An 18,571-nucleotide genomic window follows, 5' to 3' on the forward strand; every position below is an offset into this window, starting at 1 on the left:
AATTGCAAATAAATTAATCTGATTATTCTGTGTAATACTGTCGGACATCGAACGAAAACAGTCAAAGCACCATGATGAATTCGAGCATTTGACTAGACGCGATAAGCGCAACAACAAAGCCGATAGAAAGCTGGAGTGCTGCCTGATTAAACTGATAAATTGCTACGAACGCGAACAGTGAGAAATCCACACGAACAATTATACTTGAGAATAAACTACACAAACAGAGTTTTTAACTTTTTCGATCGCGAAAACAAAACTTTGCCTTTCAATAAATGGAGAAGCTTAATCACAAAGAACTCCGATTCCATTCCAATGAGCACCAAGTGAGTTACATGTATCTGATAAACAAAATGCTGCTGAAAATCGAAAATACCCTACTTCGAAGCCATCGTCAACGTGAGACAACAGGAATAAAGGAGCTGTACAATTCCTTTTTCGTGTTATTTTAAACATTTTAGCTGTGAAGCTTGCAAATTGTTTCACTAAAACAGCCTTCAGTGTCAAAGTAAAATATTTAGTCAACTAGTTCGTGTTACAAAGCTATATTCATTTTATCGATATTAAGGAGTTCAATATAAAATAGTAAATAAAATAACAGTAGAAATTAGTGTAAAGAAGCATACGGTTATTAGTAAAATCAAAGTGTAAATAGCTTTCCTGAATGTGAAAAATAAATATTGCAAGGTCCCTGTACCTCAAACTCTTAAAAATTTCTAAAATATGTGTTTATAGTACACACATTCTGAAACCCGCCACCATTATGCTACAGCAACTTCATTAGGAAGATCTAAAGACAACTTCCTTGGTTGTCTTCCAAAATTCTAAACTAACAAAACGCGTCGGAAAGAAATAATAACAACGTATGTAAGTGAAAACATTTGTTCCGGGACTCTATTAATTAATTTCGGTAATTGAACATAAATATTGCGTTTTAATCGATCGTGTGGGTGCGTGTATTAAGATCCTTGGCATATTTATAAAACCGAATGGCGCTTTCGCTGCTTTCACAACATCAGCAGCAGCCAAATTACTTCGATTTGCAAACATTATTTGACCCATATCCATTACAACAACACCAACAACAACACCCCCAATACCCCTATAATTATCACCAACAACAAGATTTGCAACTCCAGCAGCAACAACAATACAATCACCAATTGCATGTAGAGCAGCAGCAGCAATTACAACATTTGCCGGCGCACAAAAGCTCAGGAATCAACGATTCGACTTTGAAAGCTGATCCGACAACAGAACCAATAAGTTTTTGTTCAGATCAAATGGAATACCCCGCCAGCAATCTTCATCAGAATCATAATCATTATCAGCAGCAGCAAAGTAGAAATATTAACGAAAACATTAACCACACCAATAACACCAATATAAATAGCAGTATCAGCAATAACAGAAAGACCAGCAATATTACGCATAATAACAACAATAGTCCAGTAAGTACCATTATCTCCGCCATATATAACAAAACAGTTCAACATTACATTATAGTGATGAGCAATATTACCATTTTTCAATATCTGTGATAGCAGTGATTGCTATTTTTAAACCACTGTGACTTTATATTGCTATTGTGATCTCAAGTAAAACAATGAAAATATGAAAACAATTGTACTCAATATTTATTTTTTAAATTTATCACATAAGCTTTCATATTTGGTTTTAACAATAAATAAAATTTAAATTTAAATTCAAAAATTTTTTAAGTAGTTGCAACTTCTGATACTTATTAAACGATTAAGCTTCTATACTTAAAAATGTTTTTAATATTTGCAATTAAAAATATTAGCATTTGAGCATTTTAATCGGCCAAGGGGTCTTAGAAAATATTGGGTGGTAGTTCCATACCAGCAAATTTTATGTTTTATGCGATCACAAGTAAGCCTATGAAACTGTACTGTTCAAAAATCGCAATTTTAATAGTTTTTTGTGAACTGCTATCGCAATTCACAGAATTCACAAAACTGTTATTTACCAAAAAGTGATTGCAGTAGCGATATGCGATTTTTCAATCACAGTGTAAAAACAAGAAAAAACGTTAACTTCGGCTGCACCGAAACTAATATACCCTTCACAGGTGCATTTCTTTTAGTAACTATGTGTTCAGTTTGTATGGAAGCTATAATCCGATATGAACAATTTCTTCGAAGATTACAGAACCTAACCTGTGCCAACTTTTGTGAAGATATATTGTCAAATGCGAAAGTTTTTCATACAAGAACTTGATTCCGATCGTTCAGTTTGTATGGCAGCTATATGTTATAGTGGTCCGATATCGGCAGCTTCGACAAATGAGCAAATTATCGAAGAGAAAATGACGATTGCAAAATTTCAAAATGATATCTTAAAAACTGAGGGACTAGTTCGTATATAATTTATGTATATGTATGTATGTTTTATAGGGTCTCCGACGCTTCCTTCTGGGTGTTAGAAACTTCGTGATTACCGGTAGTGAAATATCGATCATGAGTATTATATTAAATATTAAACTGATATTTTTTATGTTTTAAACATGAAATTAGTTTTCTGCTAATTATTTTTTCTTCTTTACTGGCGTAGACACTGCTTACTTGATTAAAGCTGAGTTTGTAACAGCGCTCCTGTCGTTCTTCCTCTTCGCTGTTTGGCTTCAATTGGAGATTCCAAGTGTTGCCAAGTCCTTCTCCACCTGGTTTTTCCAATGGAGGTCTTCCTCTTCCTCTGCTTTCCCCGGCGGGTACTGTGTTGAATACTCTCAGAGCTGTTTCTTAATTCGCTGAACTATGTCAATGACGTCGTATATCTCGTACAGGTTATCGTTCCGTTGCCAATATACAAAGACCTTAAATCTTCCACACAACCTTTTTCTCGAAAACTGGAAACGCCGACACAACGGATGTTGTCATCGTCCATGCTTTGCCCCATGTAGCAGGGCGGGGATGATGAGGACTTTACTTCTCCATTATCTAATCAGTCCGAAGTAGCACCTGTTGGCAAAAGTGATTCTGCGTCGGATTTTAGGGTGATATTGTTGTTGGTATTGATGTTGGTTCTAAGATAGACGAAATTATCTACAACTTCAAAGTTATGATTGTCAACAGTGACTTGCAAGCCAAGTCGCGAATGCAATGACTGTTTGTGTTTGATGACAGGAGATATTGCGTAGTGTTCCTTATTCAGTCTGGAGAAAGCAGAACTAACGGCGCGATTGTTGAGGCCAATGATATTAATATCATCATCAGATTGTACCTTCTCTATTTAGCTCTGCAGCTCATATAATTTTCTCCAGCAATAGACTGGGAGTCTACTTGTCTTAAATCTCGCTTGGTATCAAACCGCTCGGAGAAGTCCTTTCCGGTTCTGACGAAGCGTTTGGTGTTGCTCAGCGTTAGCTTACACAGGCGTTTTAGCTTTGCGGAGATACCAAGTTTAGACATAGCGGAATAGAGGCATTTCCCTTTCGTGCTGTCGAGGGCGAATTTAAAATCGACGAAAAGGTGGTGTGTGTCGATCTTCCTTTCATGGATTTTTTTCCAAGATTTTGTGCATAGTAAAAATCTGTTCGATAGTAGATTTTCTAGGTTTAAAGCCGCACTGTTAGGGTCCAATCAGTTTGTTGACGGAAAGCTTCAGTCTTTCACACACTATGCTCGATAAAGCTTTATACGCGATATTAATGAGGCTTATTCCACGGTAGTTGTCGCAGATTTACTAAATTCCAATCGTCGGGCATGCTTTCCTCAGACCATATTCTACAAAGAAACTCATGCATGCTCCTTGTCAATTCTTCGCCGTCGTATTTGAAAAGCTGTTTTGAGCTGCTTCAGCCATATGTAAAAAAACTTCTTGTGAACATAATTTATATGTCCACAGCCCTTGAAAAGTACAGTTATTAAAAAAACTAAATTCATGTAACACAACGTCTTAAATTGTCCAAAGAACTCCTAACTTAGCCGATTTCAGAAATGGCGCAAGATCCTGTAAACCGATGAGTCAAAAGTGGTTTTATAAGGCGGTAAAGAGTTCCGTCGGTATAAGATGCCCCCATATTACAGAGTAAGACTCAGATTCACCACAAAAACTTTGAAGCATGGTGGTTCGAGTATCTTGGTTGGGGCTGTTTTTTTAGAGGTGTAGACCAGGCTCACAAAATTTTTAACATTATGGACCGAGACGAATACGTGAATATAATGCAAAATATTATTTGTTTGCTGAAGAGGATATGCCGCTGAAATGAATATTACAGCAGAATAATGATCCGAAACACACCAATAGGGTAGCAAATTAGTGGTTTCGTGTAAAAAAAATTAAGGTCATGGATTAGCTAGGCCAATCTCTTGACTTCACTTCCATTGAAAATCTCTGGACAGGCGTCAAAAAAGTCGTGTAGGATGATAAACCTAAAAACAACAACGAATTATGGAGCACAGGGGCGAGTGCCTTGGAGCAATGCAGCTCGAACAGGTTCAAAACCGACTCAGCATCTCGGCGTCTAACGTAGAACGTCCGATTGTGCAAATAAGATTTTTGCAGCAAATAATAAGGCATTGCTAGTTTTTCCTTTCATTTGAATAATAGGTCTACAGAGCAGTGTTTATTTTTTCCATAACATCAGTTATAAAGTGTTCTACCCTATTACATTGTTCAATGGTGCATGGTATTTTTTAAAGGCGAACTGATAATTCATAATAAGCGATTTGTCATCTAACACCGGCAATAGCCTGCGTAAAAATATTCTTTCGAATACTTTCGAGATAACTCTAAGTATACTAATTGGTCGACAAGAATTAACCAGATTTTCAGGTTTTCCGGGTTTATGAATTAAAATAACCTCAGTACATATCCATTGCGATGGGAAATGACAAAGTCTGAGCATTTCGTTAAAAAGCTTGATAATCATGCTGATTACGTTTTTGGGTAGCGCTTTAAGTGCAAAAGTATTTATTCTGCCATAGCCTGGTGATTTTTTGTTTGCTAATGTTTTGATATCTTTCTGCATTTCTGCAGCTATTTCAGAAGTCGTAAATTCCATTTGACAATCAATATCCGAAAATTGCGACAGTGGCATTGCTAGATTCATCACTAAGCTCGTAGGAGTATACGTGTTTTGCAGGTCAACTATCTCTGCATTGGTCCTGCACCAACTGCCTCCGCTATACACTATAACATCAAACAATAAATGGAAAGATCATTTGATATTTTGTGATTGGTTCCTGAAAATTTTATTAGAACAGAACTTTTTTTTTACGAATTTATTTTCTATTTAAATTTATTATTTTTGTATGTAACTAAGTATAATGTTTTGCTACTATGTTAGGCTTCACAATTCGATAACTTGATGATATCAACAAATAAATCCTGTAAGTTATTTACAATGACAACAGTAAAGTATAGAAGAAATTAATACAAAATTAAATACTACATAGGATGAGAAATACTTGGCCTGATTGAATGATCGCCTCGCCCAACTTTATCAATAAACACGAAGAAGTGAAAAGTTATTTGTTTGTGACTGATTTCGGTTTATTTGCCGAATGTTAATGACAAACTTAATATAAATACAAGTAAGCAACTTGCAAGAATCAAAGCCAGTGGAATACATTAGACTGTAGAACGTCTGCCAGAGGATCGAATACAAGGAATTATATACATATATATTTATAATTTCCATATACTTACGAGTATATATCTCAGACACTGACCGGCACATTCGACATAAAGTTAGGGGAATGTTACGTACTAAATTTGGTTGATCATTTCTTTACATATATGTATATAACCCTATATCTATCTCGCTTCCCTGCCAGCTAAAAGTGGTAAAAAAACTAGTGAAACACTAGGTTTTCAAACCCTCAAAAAAGTGGTGAGTTCGCCATAAGCCGTTTCAGATTCTAACCACTTTTCCCCTCACACGTACGTATACATGTGATCATACATCTCTGTAGCGCTCATTCAGCAGTGTCATATAAATAATAATATGTAAAAATATAGTTGAACTGCTCTAATTACCCTTATCGTCTGCTGATGCAGGGTTGCATTTTTTGATTCTTACTTTTGAATATTCTTAAAATTTCAGACAAACCTTTTTAATTTTCAAATTATTAATTTTATTATTTTTTATACATGTTTATATAAAATTTATTATAATTAAATATATTAAGGGTGTAAATAAAAATATATTTAAATTAAAAAAATTATTAACGTCTGAAAATATTTTATAATGCAAATGGCTCGCAATTTTTTCTCGTTTTTTATTTTCCTTTTTTGGATATTCATTAACACTGTTGACACTTATGTTTTCTCTTTTACGCTCATTTAATAAGAACAAGAAATGATATAACTACATTATCTACATATTATTTTAATTGGGAAATTCGAAATGCATTAACCTTAGGATTTTAGACGACTTTATTCCGATCGCGTAAAGGTTAAAAAGCAAAAGAGCGTGTGCATTTTTTGAAATTTTTACATTAGTTTTGAAGTTAAGTTAGTCTGGTAGGCCAATGAGCCACGCTTATACCAGTTTTGGTTGATTGGTCCTTTGCGAAACAAGATGGAGGTTCATGAAGAGTAATCATCCTTAAGGCCTCACTTTCGATACAGCTTCCAGTGTGTCATACCGTAGCTCTTGACATTTTATGCAGTCTTCTCAATTTTTCAAACGCATTCTGTGAGTATTTCGATCATGTTCCTACAGACCCTTCTATGGAGTGCCAGTAGGAATTTATCGTATGTACTTTCAGCTATGTCGTCCGAATTTGCCACTATCTAAGGGGCTTTTTAGGTCCATTAGTAGTTTATTCATCACTACAGTCCACACGAGCGGAAAAAGCACCCCACCTTACTGAATGCCTCTACAGACTTACTTCTTGGTCATTCTAGAATAGTTTCAGAATAGAAACTCTTGCGAGCAGGCTGGCTTTTCCTACCTACCCTCGGTACAAAAATTACCCTAGCCTCTCTCCACGAATGTGGTCCATAGCCCTTAAAAATCTCTTTTAGCCACGGCACGAATAAAAATGGCGCAGTTTGTAGCATTTCTGGAACCGAAAGATCATCTGTGGGAAGACTGAAGTCAATATGATAAATAGACTTTTCTTAACCAATATCGCCATTCTTACCTTGTTACTTGCGCTCGGCGTGTATGGCACAGGATTTGTCCGGAAAGTAATAGGACTGTTTTTTTTTTTCCGCCGCGACTGTACTTCGGAGCGTGCGCGCACCAACTGGATTCAGTAGATGGCGTTCCTAGCTAACGAACGAGCGGCTGGCCAGTTGTCTCCGAGCACCTGGAGAGTCAGGACAAACATTTTCGCGCGACGTGTTTCTGTGAGTGGTGCTAGCCGGAAATGCTACGCTCGCTAAAGCAGAGGTACACGATTAAATTCTGTGTGAAACTCGATAAATCTGCAATAGAGACGTTTGATATAATCAAGCAGGCTTACCCAGATATTGCCTTAAAAAGAAGTGGTGTGGCGGCGAAGGGAGGGCCGGAAGATGTCGCTGATGAAGACCGTGCTGGGAGACCTGCGACTTCGACAAACACCGACAATATGGCTCGTATGCGCAAAGTTTTGAACTCAGACCGTCGACTAAGTATTCGTTTAATTGCCCAGATGTTAAATTTATCCAAATCTGTGGTTCATAGCATTGTGACGGAGCACTTGAACATGCTCAAGGTGTGCGCGAAGATGGTTTTAAAACTGCTCACTGAAGACCAGAAATTGCGACGATTCGAAGTGTGCCAAGAAAATTTGAAAAGTGACCCACAATTTTTGAACAACGTAATCACATGTGACGTGTCATGGATGTTTAGGTATTATACCGCGACAAAGAGGCAATCTTCCGAGTGGCACACGCCGGCGAAGGTGATCCAATCAAGATGCACCTCGGTTACGATTGGTTCAATATTTTTTTCTAAATCGACTCAGTCCTATGACTTTCCGGCCGTGCAGTTTTGTGACTTTAGCTCAACGACGTTTAGCCTGTTGAAATCGAGAGTTCTTGGCCTAAAGCCAGGTGGTAACTGCCCTTCACTAAGTCGAGAGCAAGCTCGACAGAGGCGATTTTACTTTTGTGGAGAATTACTTGGGGTATCCTAAGCTTTCGGTTATAGACCATCAGAATGCTGATGGTTTTTTTTTTAACCATGATATCTATGCCGATATCCTTTTTACACTTCACTTTTCTCCAAACTGGTTTTGTTTTTGGTCTCGGCGGGTTGGTGCTTCTTGAGGCGAAGGTTTTTTTTTTAACCATGATATCTATGCCGATATCCTTTTTACACTTCACTTTTCTCCAAACTGGTTTTGTTTTTGGTCTCAGCGGGTTGGTGCTTTTTGAGGCGAAGGAATACGTTTCCAATGTTCACGATATCTTCCGTTACGTACAGAATATTTTCTACCGCCTTATTAATCTAGAGGATGTAGCTTTAGTCTCCATGTTTTAATGATTTCGCCATGCTAACGACCTTTCAGTCGCTAGTCGGTACGTCCGGATACTGTCGTTGTAGTAGTCCTGGCGCATGTTCCCTGTTCACCACGCGAGGTATGGTTACCTTCGCTTTGGGCACCCACGGAATATTGATGTGGCCCACCACCCCTAGGTTTGCATCATTCCGCTTCCCTTACCCATGTTAGCGTCGGGCCATCATTAGAATTTAGACTCTACTAAACCTTCCTGTTCCATCAAATGACGCCATGAGTCTATGAGTGCGTCGATGAAATGTCGTTTTGCAATCTCATTCGACGTTGTTGCTTTGTCGTCTACGTGGCTGAAGTCTACCTTCTCGACTATGCCTATGCCTCTTTCCAGCGTTATGCTCTTCAAAGGGACTTGGGGAAAAACATCAACAGTCAACACCTGCAGGAATCTAAAAGCAGTTTTTGACGACCTTACCATTACAAAAGTTGGAGATCATTTTATTAGCTACAGTTATCCAACTTTTTCCATAGGACTGGTAGTTTTACCGGAAATCATGGTAAACTGGTAAAACTTAAAAAAAAATTCAACCACCCCTTCCTTAACTAAACTCACAAACTACTTTTAACACAATTTGAAAATAAACAAGAACATGTTTATTTGAAACTCTTCGGTCCTCAAAATCGTTGTTTTGTTTTGTTTTTGATGGGCGTATGCAAGTTTGGATTTAGTTCACTGTAAAGATCAATATCGGAAGTGTCCCATATTACCTTGCTTTGTTTACCTCTTTCTGTTCGCAACTGTATAATATGATATATGGCTCTTAAATTAAAAAATTGAGAGAGTTGTTGCGCTCCTGAAAATTTAAATTAAATGATTTCAATTGTACATATGTATATACAGTGCGGTCAAAAAATAAAGTTTTCGTTTTTCAAAGTATGGGGAGCGTATATTGGAAAATATGTTATAATTAGAGAACAATATATTTTCTTTTCTTTATGTATTATAGTTGACGTTTCTTCAATACTTGCATAATCCCTCAGATTTTTATTATAGCGACTTTCAGATGTGTTATAGTACCGGAATGAAATATTTTTTTCATGTTAAATGTTTTCTTTTCTGTGAAGCACGTCATGAGCATTTTTGAATACATGTTTGTCCTTTCTTGGCCAAACCTCTCAAGGTGGTGAACAATGAAATGCTGATTCATCTGTAAATATTGCATTGATCCAATCACAGTTCATATTTTCTTGCGCTCAATGTAAACATTTTTTAATGTGTGTTTTTGAAAGTAGGGGTTTGATTACAGTATTTAGTGATAAACACATATGATCCCCTTTTAAATATTTTTTTAGCTTCTCTTGGATTGAAAAGTACTTTCTTCTTAAAAAGAAGAACATTAGTTTTGTTCTGACTTTTAGATGTCACGAGATTCCTCCCTTTTCCTGGCTTGTCATCTACATTTCCAGTTTCTCCATTATGGTCAGACCACCTCTTCACAAATGTACATTTAAATACATTGCGGTTTGTTTTAAAAATCCATTTCGGATCGTGTTTCGAAGCTTATGCTGAGCACTAATTTTTCTTATTACACGGGACGACGTGATACATTAAGAAAATCGAAAAAAACTGACCGTATTGTACGCGTCAGTGACAGCCATTGAATAAGTGTTAATTTGCAAAACAATAAAAATAGTTTTCCGCAAATTAATCGGCTAAAAGAAATTCGATATTTTTTAAACGCACTAGAATCCTTACATTTATTTGAAAAATATTAATGAAATTTACAAGTAAAATTTTTAATAAGCCATATTTTGAAAAAGGGTCCCAATTTTTACATTTTATAATAATTTAACTTTTTTTTTATCAAATTTAACAGGCTTTTGAAAAAATTATGTCAGAAATATTCTCCTTTGTGTGAACAAAACTACATTAAATTTTAATACAACCAAATTTGTATACTCTTGCAACCTGTTGCTACAGAGTATTATAGTTTTGTTCATCTAACGGTGTACGTATCGCCTAAAACTAAGCGAGATAGATTTAGAGTTATATATAAGTATATAAAGGATCAGGATGAGAAAAGTTGAAACTGTCTGGCCGGTTAACTATTATGCCCACAAATCGCCATTGTCAGAAAACATATAAAGATGCAGAGGATCGCAGTGGAAATAGGCATCTGTGGGCAAAATTTTTTGAAAAAGTGGGCGTGGTCCCGCCCTCTAACAAGTTTAATACACATATCTCCTACATTGAAGCTACAACAACCGAATTTGCTGAGTGCAAATCTTATAAGAACTTCAATCGCCAATGTATAAATGGGTGAAATCGCAAGATAACACCGTTAACTCTCCATATAACCGTACTGTTAAAAACTACTGCGGGTGACTTTTTACCCCATATATTATCCAATATATGAGTTATGTCAATGAAATTAAGAGAGCGTGTTTAAGTCATAACAGTTTATATTCTTGCCAAAAATAGATAAAATTGGACAACAACTTGACATAGCTACTATACAACTAATATCAGGATTTTCGAACATCCGGATGACTTTACTATATATGATTGGTCTTTTGTATGTTTTATTGAGAAAAATAGATGAAGCCTGGTCGCCTCTACCCCCAACTTCCTTTATACATATGTATATATATGTATGTATGTACCATATAATCATTTTCGTTTTTTTAAACAAACTTTATGCCGAATATGTCGGCCAGTGTATGAATTATATTTAGTATCTGTATATATAAAATAGCTAGGATTTCGATCCTCTAGTTGACGTTATTTCCCTGGCTTTGATTCTTGCAAGTTTTGCAAGTTGAAAAAGTATAAAATGTTCGGTTGCACCCGAACTTAACCCTTTCTTACTTCTTTATTTATAAATTTGTCTACAGTTATAAATTAGTATTTTTCGCATATTTTTTTAATAAATGAAGCTTAAAAGTACGATTTAATATATATAATATTATTTCAATAATTCCATTTTATTTTACCAACTTTTTCGACAGATATTAAACAAAACAAACCGTTATTACGTGAACGGCTATTCACAACATCAAGTGGCATCAGATTATGTCATCACTTTCGTAGATTCCCCACCGAATTCGGAGGAATCTTGGACTGGTATGTTACTGAAATGCACTTGCCTCTATATATAATACTTTAGAAAGAAACTATAAATTTCATTACAATTGATTGAAAAAATATATGTATTAATAACGTTTAACATTAAGAAATTTCCATAAAATAAACAATTTATAACTTTTGTTTGAAAGATTCTCTGTGGAATAATGTTTGTTCATCGTGGAATGCTATTTAAGATTTTTTTAATACTTACAATGCTAATCTTAACGTAAAACGCTACCAAAAAATGGGGCAATAGTTTAACTAAATTCCAAGTTGTGTAATTTACTTATGCAATATTTTCAATAATTTCAGGTTATTTATAAAATTTAACGTTTTTATGGCTGAGCCTTAAGCCTTATTTATTTGTAATAAACTTTTCAGACGAGAACACGAAAGAATCGCCTGGACCTCAAATAATCGACGTGCAGACAATTTACTCAAATAGTGGATCGCGAAAGAGACGAATGGATTGGGACTCATTGGACATTGGTCAAAGTGGAAACACAACTACTACACAGTCTGGAGAATTAGCTTCTAAAATTCCACATCACGATAAAGACAAGGTCAAAAAGGATAAAACGACAGGTATGTTAATAATTCTTCCTCTTATTTACTGGCGTAGACACCGCTTACGCGATTATAGCCGAGTTAACAACAGGGCGCCAGTCGTTTCTTCTTTTCGGAAAGTGGCGCCAATTGGAGTTTCCAAGCGAAGCCAGGTCCTTCTCCACCTAGTCTTTCCAACGGAGTGGAGGTCTTCCTCCTCCTCTGCTTCCCCCGGCGGGTATTGTGTCGACTACTTTCAGAGCTAGAGTTTTTCGCCCATATGTACGACATGATCTAGCCAGCGCAGCCGCTGTCTCTTGATTCGCTGAACTACTTATGTCAATGTCGTCGCATATATTGATGTTGATAATTAAAATGTTTATAAATTGTGAAAAATGGAGCCTTTTATGTTATCCAATCGGATAACAAAATCAACTAGTTCTCATAAAATGCAAGTTTTTCATATCGTCCGCATATACTATGCTGGTCTTAAGTATGACGTACCAACGTATTTTAAAATAAATTGTTATATTTATAGTCATGCTTGTTCTTATTATCCAAATGCTTTTGGTTTGCGAAAAAATAACTGTACATTCGAAGATTCCAGAAATGTCTGTTGCAATCACGTGCGTTTTCGGTTGGTCATTGAAATAGACGCACTTTAGATTTCTTTGTCTTGCGTAAACAAGTGCAGTTTTTTTCTATTGAGAAAGTATTAAAAAATAAACAAATAAATTGTTTTCTAGCTATATTTAACGTAATAATGAAAAAAGCTACTATTCTGAGCTAATAGGAAAGTGAAAAAGTATATTTTTTCACTCCCAAGGACTATCCAGTCGAAACATCGCCAAACAGATAAAACGCAGCTTCAGAACCGTTGATAGATATTTAAAGGATCCGGAGGCATATGAAATCAGTACGAAAAATTGTTAGAATTGCTTCAATTTCGACCAAGTCTGCAGCTAAGATTAAAGAATAAGCCGGAGTAAAAGTAAGCTTTTCAATTGTTCAGCGTACTATCTGAAATACAGAACACCTATAGCGTTTAAAGATCAAGAAAAACCCCCTCTGAATTGTACGCAAAGAAAAATTCTATTCGCGAAAGAATACATGACGTGGACTGTTCAATCTGGCACTCGACTTAATGATTGGCGTTCAGTTGTCTTTACTGATGAAAACGTTTTAATTTAGATAGCTAATGGTTTTGAATACTATTATCACGATTTGCGAAAAGATGAGTTATATTTAAGTCGCCACCACAGCCGAGAAGGTGGAGTCATAGTGTGGGGTGCCATCACGTTTTATGGAACAATTGAATTGGTTTTTATCGATCAGAAGATGAACGGCGATCGCTTCAAAACATTGTTGGGCTCCGTATTTTCACAAATGTGAAACTGATCTCTTTGAACCAATTACTTGGATTTTTCATCAAGACAATGCTCCTATTCATAACCGCCGAGTAGTAAAGCCGTTTATTACGAGTAAAAACGTTAATGTCATGACCTGGCCACCATATGACTAACACGTAAGGTATACGAAGGATGCGAAGATAAGGAAACATTAACTGCAGCTATTAAACGTGCTTGGAGCGAGATTTCCTTGACCTACATACATTCCTTCTGTCATTCTATTAAGGACCGGATATATGAAGTTATTACTAACAAGGGAGGAAGAATTCATTACTGAAATTATTATTTTTTATTTCTAATAAATCAAATAGTTACACGAACTAAAAACTTAAGTTAAACAGAAAATACCTTTCTAATAAAAAATGTAAAAGCTTATGTGCGTTTTTTCTAATGACCAAGAGAAAGACAGCTCTTTTGAGAAGCTTTAAACAAAATTTTGTTAAGTTTGAATAATCATTTGAATATTATATTCAGAAAAATCTCTAATAGAGAAATAGAAATGCTTGTAAATGAAAAAAAGGCGTGCAAGATGTGAATGGCAGATAAATCGTTCCCCTCCCACTCATCTTCAATTAAAATCTGCTGTACGTAAATTAAAAAAAGCGCTTAAACGTGAGGAAAAATTGAACACCGAATAGTAAATAAAAACTAGCTGTGCCCAAATTCAAAGAAGCAAAATTCCCTTTGGAAAGCCCAAAAGTCCTCTTAAGACTTCACCTTCTGAAATTATTGGTATCATCAAAGAACTTAATCCAAAAAAGTCGACGGGATATGATAATATTTCCCCAAAAATGCTAATTGAGTTCCCAGTTTTTGCTGTAGAGGTGCTCTCTTTGCTCTTCAATGCAATTCTTAGTTTCGGATACTATCCAATTTCATGTAAAAAGTCGCAGATCATCTTGATAGATAAACCTGGGAAGGACTTAGCACAGCCGTCTTCATACAGACCAATTAGTCTTCTACCCTGTCTTTCAAAAGTATTTGAAAAAGTATTACTATCAAAGATGTCCCCTTTCCTCCACGAAAATAATACAATACCAATGCATCAATTCGGTTTTCTTGCGAAACATGGCACATAAGAACAAGTAAATAGAATTACTAACGAGATAAGGAAAGCATTTGAGCACAGAGAGTACTGTTCAGCAATATTTCTAGATGTATCGCAGGCGTTTGATAAGGTGTGGCACGAAGGTCTCTCATACAAGATTAAAAAAATTCTACCTTTAGAATTGTACAAAACATTGCAGTCTTATTTAAAAAATAGAAAATTTATGGTAAAAGTGGGTGATTTCATATCTGATGAACGACAGATAAGGGCTGGTGTACCCGAGGGCAGTGTTTTAGGCCCAACACTATGCATCATATATACAGCAGATCTTCCAACAGCAAATAATGTATTAACTTCAATTTTTGCGGACGGATAGTGAGTATTTAAGTTCTATCGAAGAATGGCTAGTGGACTGGCGTATAAATGTGAATGAACAGAAGTGTAGGCATATTACATTTTCGCTAAGACCAAAGATGTGCCCGGCAGTAAAAATAAACAAAATTTTAGTACCCCAAGCGAACGAGGTAACATATCTTGGTATTCACCTAGATAGAAGGCGCATGTGGAGAAAACATATCTCTAGTAAAATAACATGTATGAAGATTAGAGCTGAAAATTTAAATTGGCTTTTAAATAAAAACTCCCAACTTAGCCTAGACAACAAAGTGCTTTTATATAATGCGGTCATAAAGCCAATTTGGATGTATGGCATTCAACTGTGGGGTACGACCTGTGCAACTAATATTGATATATTACAAAGGTTTCAATCAGAAATGCTTAGAACAATCACGTTTTCGCCATGGTACATGCGTAACGAAAATATCCATAAAGACCTTGGTATCCCTATGGTAAAGAAAAAAGTAGAAGACAGCAGAATTAAATATATACCTAAACTCCGAGATCACCCAAACCCTGTGGCTAATGCTTTGGTACATTCTTGCGATCAAATACGACTTAAAAGAAGAGATACATATGCCTGCGTATTAAAGAGCGACGTATCACTAAAACAGTTCAATCACTTGCTTGAGCCTGTCTAGTTTTTAAATAGATTTAAGATTTTATAACTTATTGTTGGGCTTTAAGAAAAAGCAGATCCAATAAATAAAATAAGTTTGTAAAAAAAAATATTTAAATTATCATTAATTTCCCAATGTTTCTGCATATAAACTTTTTTTCAATCATCACCAAAATAATAAATATTTAAACAATTGTAATGCAAGTAAACCTGCGTCTAACCTGCTTTATTCGTTCAATTGTTGTGAGATTAATTTGTGCTCACAAAATTACGGGAATATTCTTTTTTTATTTATTCATTTGTCTAGTATGTCGTAGCAGTAATGCCGACGCTTCTTCCAATCTTTTAAAAATACCTTCAGGTTCTCTTTTTTGGAATCAGGGAAACGTCTCACGGAGCCATGTCTAGCTTGTACCAATATAATAAAAAAATTGATAACTGGATTCTGCAAACGCACGAAATTTTAATGTTATCGTTATTTTCTGAGCACAACTCGTGTGTAGTTAATTTAGAAACGAATTTTTGAACAAAGTTTTAATATACTTTAGCACTCTTTGCTTTATTTACATTTAATTACTTTTAAGGTAGAATATGTATATCTTTCCTTTTCAACCTTTTGATAAATAATATTTCCTTTTTGTTTCTCCAATTCTTATATTAAAAATATTGTCAATTTAATTCTGTTTTTGATATTAAAATTATAATTTTAAGTTTTTATTTCCAAATTTCTATTTGTAAAACATTTTTTACAATTAACTTGCACAGAGTACAATAGTTTTGTTCCCCTAAGGGTTTTTGCAACACCCAAAGCCAATCGATTTAAATTTAGAATTACATATGATATATAGAAATGATTAGAATAAGGAGAAGAATTGAATTTCGACGATGAAACATGGTACCCGTATTCCGCACTCTACGCTGATTGATATTTTGAATTAGCGAAACTAGTGCAAACACGAAGCTAAAACATTTAATCTTAGTACAGAAAACCATCCTCTAGTTAAATAAAAAAAATTGGCGAAAAAAACTTCATCTAAAAATGGTCGAAATGATGTATAACTCTTAAGATATTCCACAGCGGAATATAAATCCGATTTAAGTATATGTACATATATTCAGCGTTTTCTTCTCATGCACCTGTTTTTATTAGCTGGGACGATTTGGAGTCTAATGTGAACATATGTAGTTTAGTGTTGAGTAGTTCCAAATGTTTTATATACAACCTTTATATTTTGGAAATTCAAATGTTTTACTGATTTCTTACTGAGCTTTGAGCAGTATGTTATTTGTTTCTATTACTAAGGCATATTAGTCAAGGCAAGCATATTCATATGCGTGTCAGTATTGCTATAATCAAATCTACTCGCCTGATTTTTGTAACGTAATGTAAATATTATCATTCTCAGAGCAGTGTCAAAACAGTGCCAGATTACAGCTTTTCAATTATCTATAATTGATTAAATTTGAATCTTCTACGTATACAAAACGACCAAAGTACGCTCAGTTATTTTATGACCATCAGAATCGAGGGTTGTGTTATAGCACGTGGATTATATACAAATATACACATATTTTAAACTCATAAAAGCTTGCTTAAAGGCGCATAGGATCAGTGATATATTGTTGGAAATTTACTTCGTATACTGTATGAAACCCTGTTTTTGACTGAAATACTTGGAACTATTGTTGGCTATAAACAATAACACATATAAATGCAGAATAATGCATTTACCAACAATAACAACACTAATCGCATATACTCTTGGTATCAGACAGATTTATGTGGTATGATCTTAAGACAAAATGTTGATGTTGAATAATAATAGTTGAGTAGTTTTTCAATCGTGGCCGAAATTAATCTTGCATAGGTATATATTAATAATCCGAGTTCTGAAGTGAAATATTGAACAATCTCGGATGAAATTTTTTATAAGTGGGGAGTTGGTAATAGCAATGATTTGTTCAATTAAACGTCGATGAAAAATATTATTATTATTATTATTGCATATTAGAAACGAAAATGATAAATGAATTTCGTGGACAGGCTGAGTACTGCCTGAAAAAATCGTACTTGGTGATGACCATCGAATGAATTTTCGATTAAAATTATGACAATTGATTCATCGCTGAAGTAGAAGAATCCAAAGAATTGTACGCTGTACTACTTATATTATTACATGAATGGAACGTGTGCAGTTATATTGACTGAATATAGTTTGAATAATGCATGGTTGACAACAGAATGAGGAAAAATTTTAACTAAGTTTTAGTCTTTTACTAATTCCTCAACTTTAGCAAACATTGCAATTGCTTAGATGTGTTCTAAATACCTACTTATGCTACGCAGTATAATAATTTTGTTCATCTAATGATTGTTTGTAACCCCTGAAACTAATCGAGTTATGTAAATGCAAAGTTACGTGTACAATGTACATACATATGTATATACTAGATATAATTACCGGATAATGATGATGAGATATGTTGACTGTACATGTTATAACTTCAGTAAAAATTAGGATATCGCCTTTAGTAAGCGCTTATACGAGGGTTGCTATATTTTTTTTTTTCGTTGGATTTGGCTCGTCTTGGAAGACCCACACGGTCGATTGCTGTTTTGTTTCAGGCTCATACGTATAGATCCATGATTCGTCACCTGTGGCGATCTTATAAACGTCTTTTGAAGCACCGCGATCGTATTTTTTCAGCATTTCTTTACACCAATCCACACGAGCCTTGTTAGTTGGCTATACCGAACATAGTGGTCAATCTGTGAGATATAACAATGAACCATAGAGAACGCCTTTTCTTGGTAATTTGCTAAAATTGGGTCAATAATTTCCAGAATCCCGATATATTTACTAAGACGATTTTCAAACTTTCGGTTGATTTTATACCATAAATATCGGTGAATATGTAAGGTATCTAAATTAAACTAGATTTTTCTTATAATAATATGTTTTAATAAGAAAAATAATTTCTAACCACATCTATTGATCGATAAGTGAG

At 35.0% G+C, this 18,571-nt stretch overlaps 2 protein-coding genes across 3 annotated transcripts in view; both read left to right on the top strand.

The window, feature by feature from the left end:
• The first annotated feature begins 275 nt into the window (after positions 1-275).
• On the top strand, positions 276-452 carry LOC109579949 (uncharacterized). Its single transcript, XM_049452923.1, has one exon. The coding sequence runs from the start codon at positions 276-278 to the stop codon at positions 450-452; it is 177 nt and encodes a 58-aa protein (XP_049308880.1).
• Positions 453-913: 461 nt separating this feature from the next.
• The window catches only part of LOC105231145 (transcription factor CP2-like protein 1), a 45,024-nt gene continuing 27,366 nt past the window's right edge, over positions 914-18,571 (top strand). The window contains exons 1-3 of one of the 2 annotated variants that reach the window (XM_049452865.1): positions 914-1,451; positions 11,427-11,541; positions 11,926-12,129. In XM_049452865.1, the coding sequence (XP_049308822.1) occupies positions 990-1,451; positions 11,427-11,541; positions 11,926-12,129 (781 nt within the window). In that variant the 5' untranslated portion in view covers positions 914-989. Of the gene's footprint in view, positions 1,452-11,426; positions 11,542-11,925; positions 12,130-17,193; positions 17,348-18,571 lie in introns of those variants that run through there. The other variant, XM_049452866.1, reaches the window with a different exon arrangement.

Source organism: Bactrocera dorsalis, chromosome 3 (genome assembly GCF_023373825.1).
Source record: "Bactrocera dorsalis isolate Fly_Bdor chromosome 3, ASM2337382v1, whole genome shotgun sequence".
Taxonomy (NCBI): Eukaryota; Metazoa; Arthropoda; class Insecta; order Diptera; family Tephritidae; genus Bactrocera; species Bactrocera dorsalis.

Excerpts from the sequence above, each read along its gene's own strand:
- LOC109579949 (XM_049452923.1), top strand. The coding sequence starts at position 276 with ATGGAGAAGCTTAATCACAAAGAACTCCGATTCCATTCCAATGAGCAC.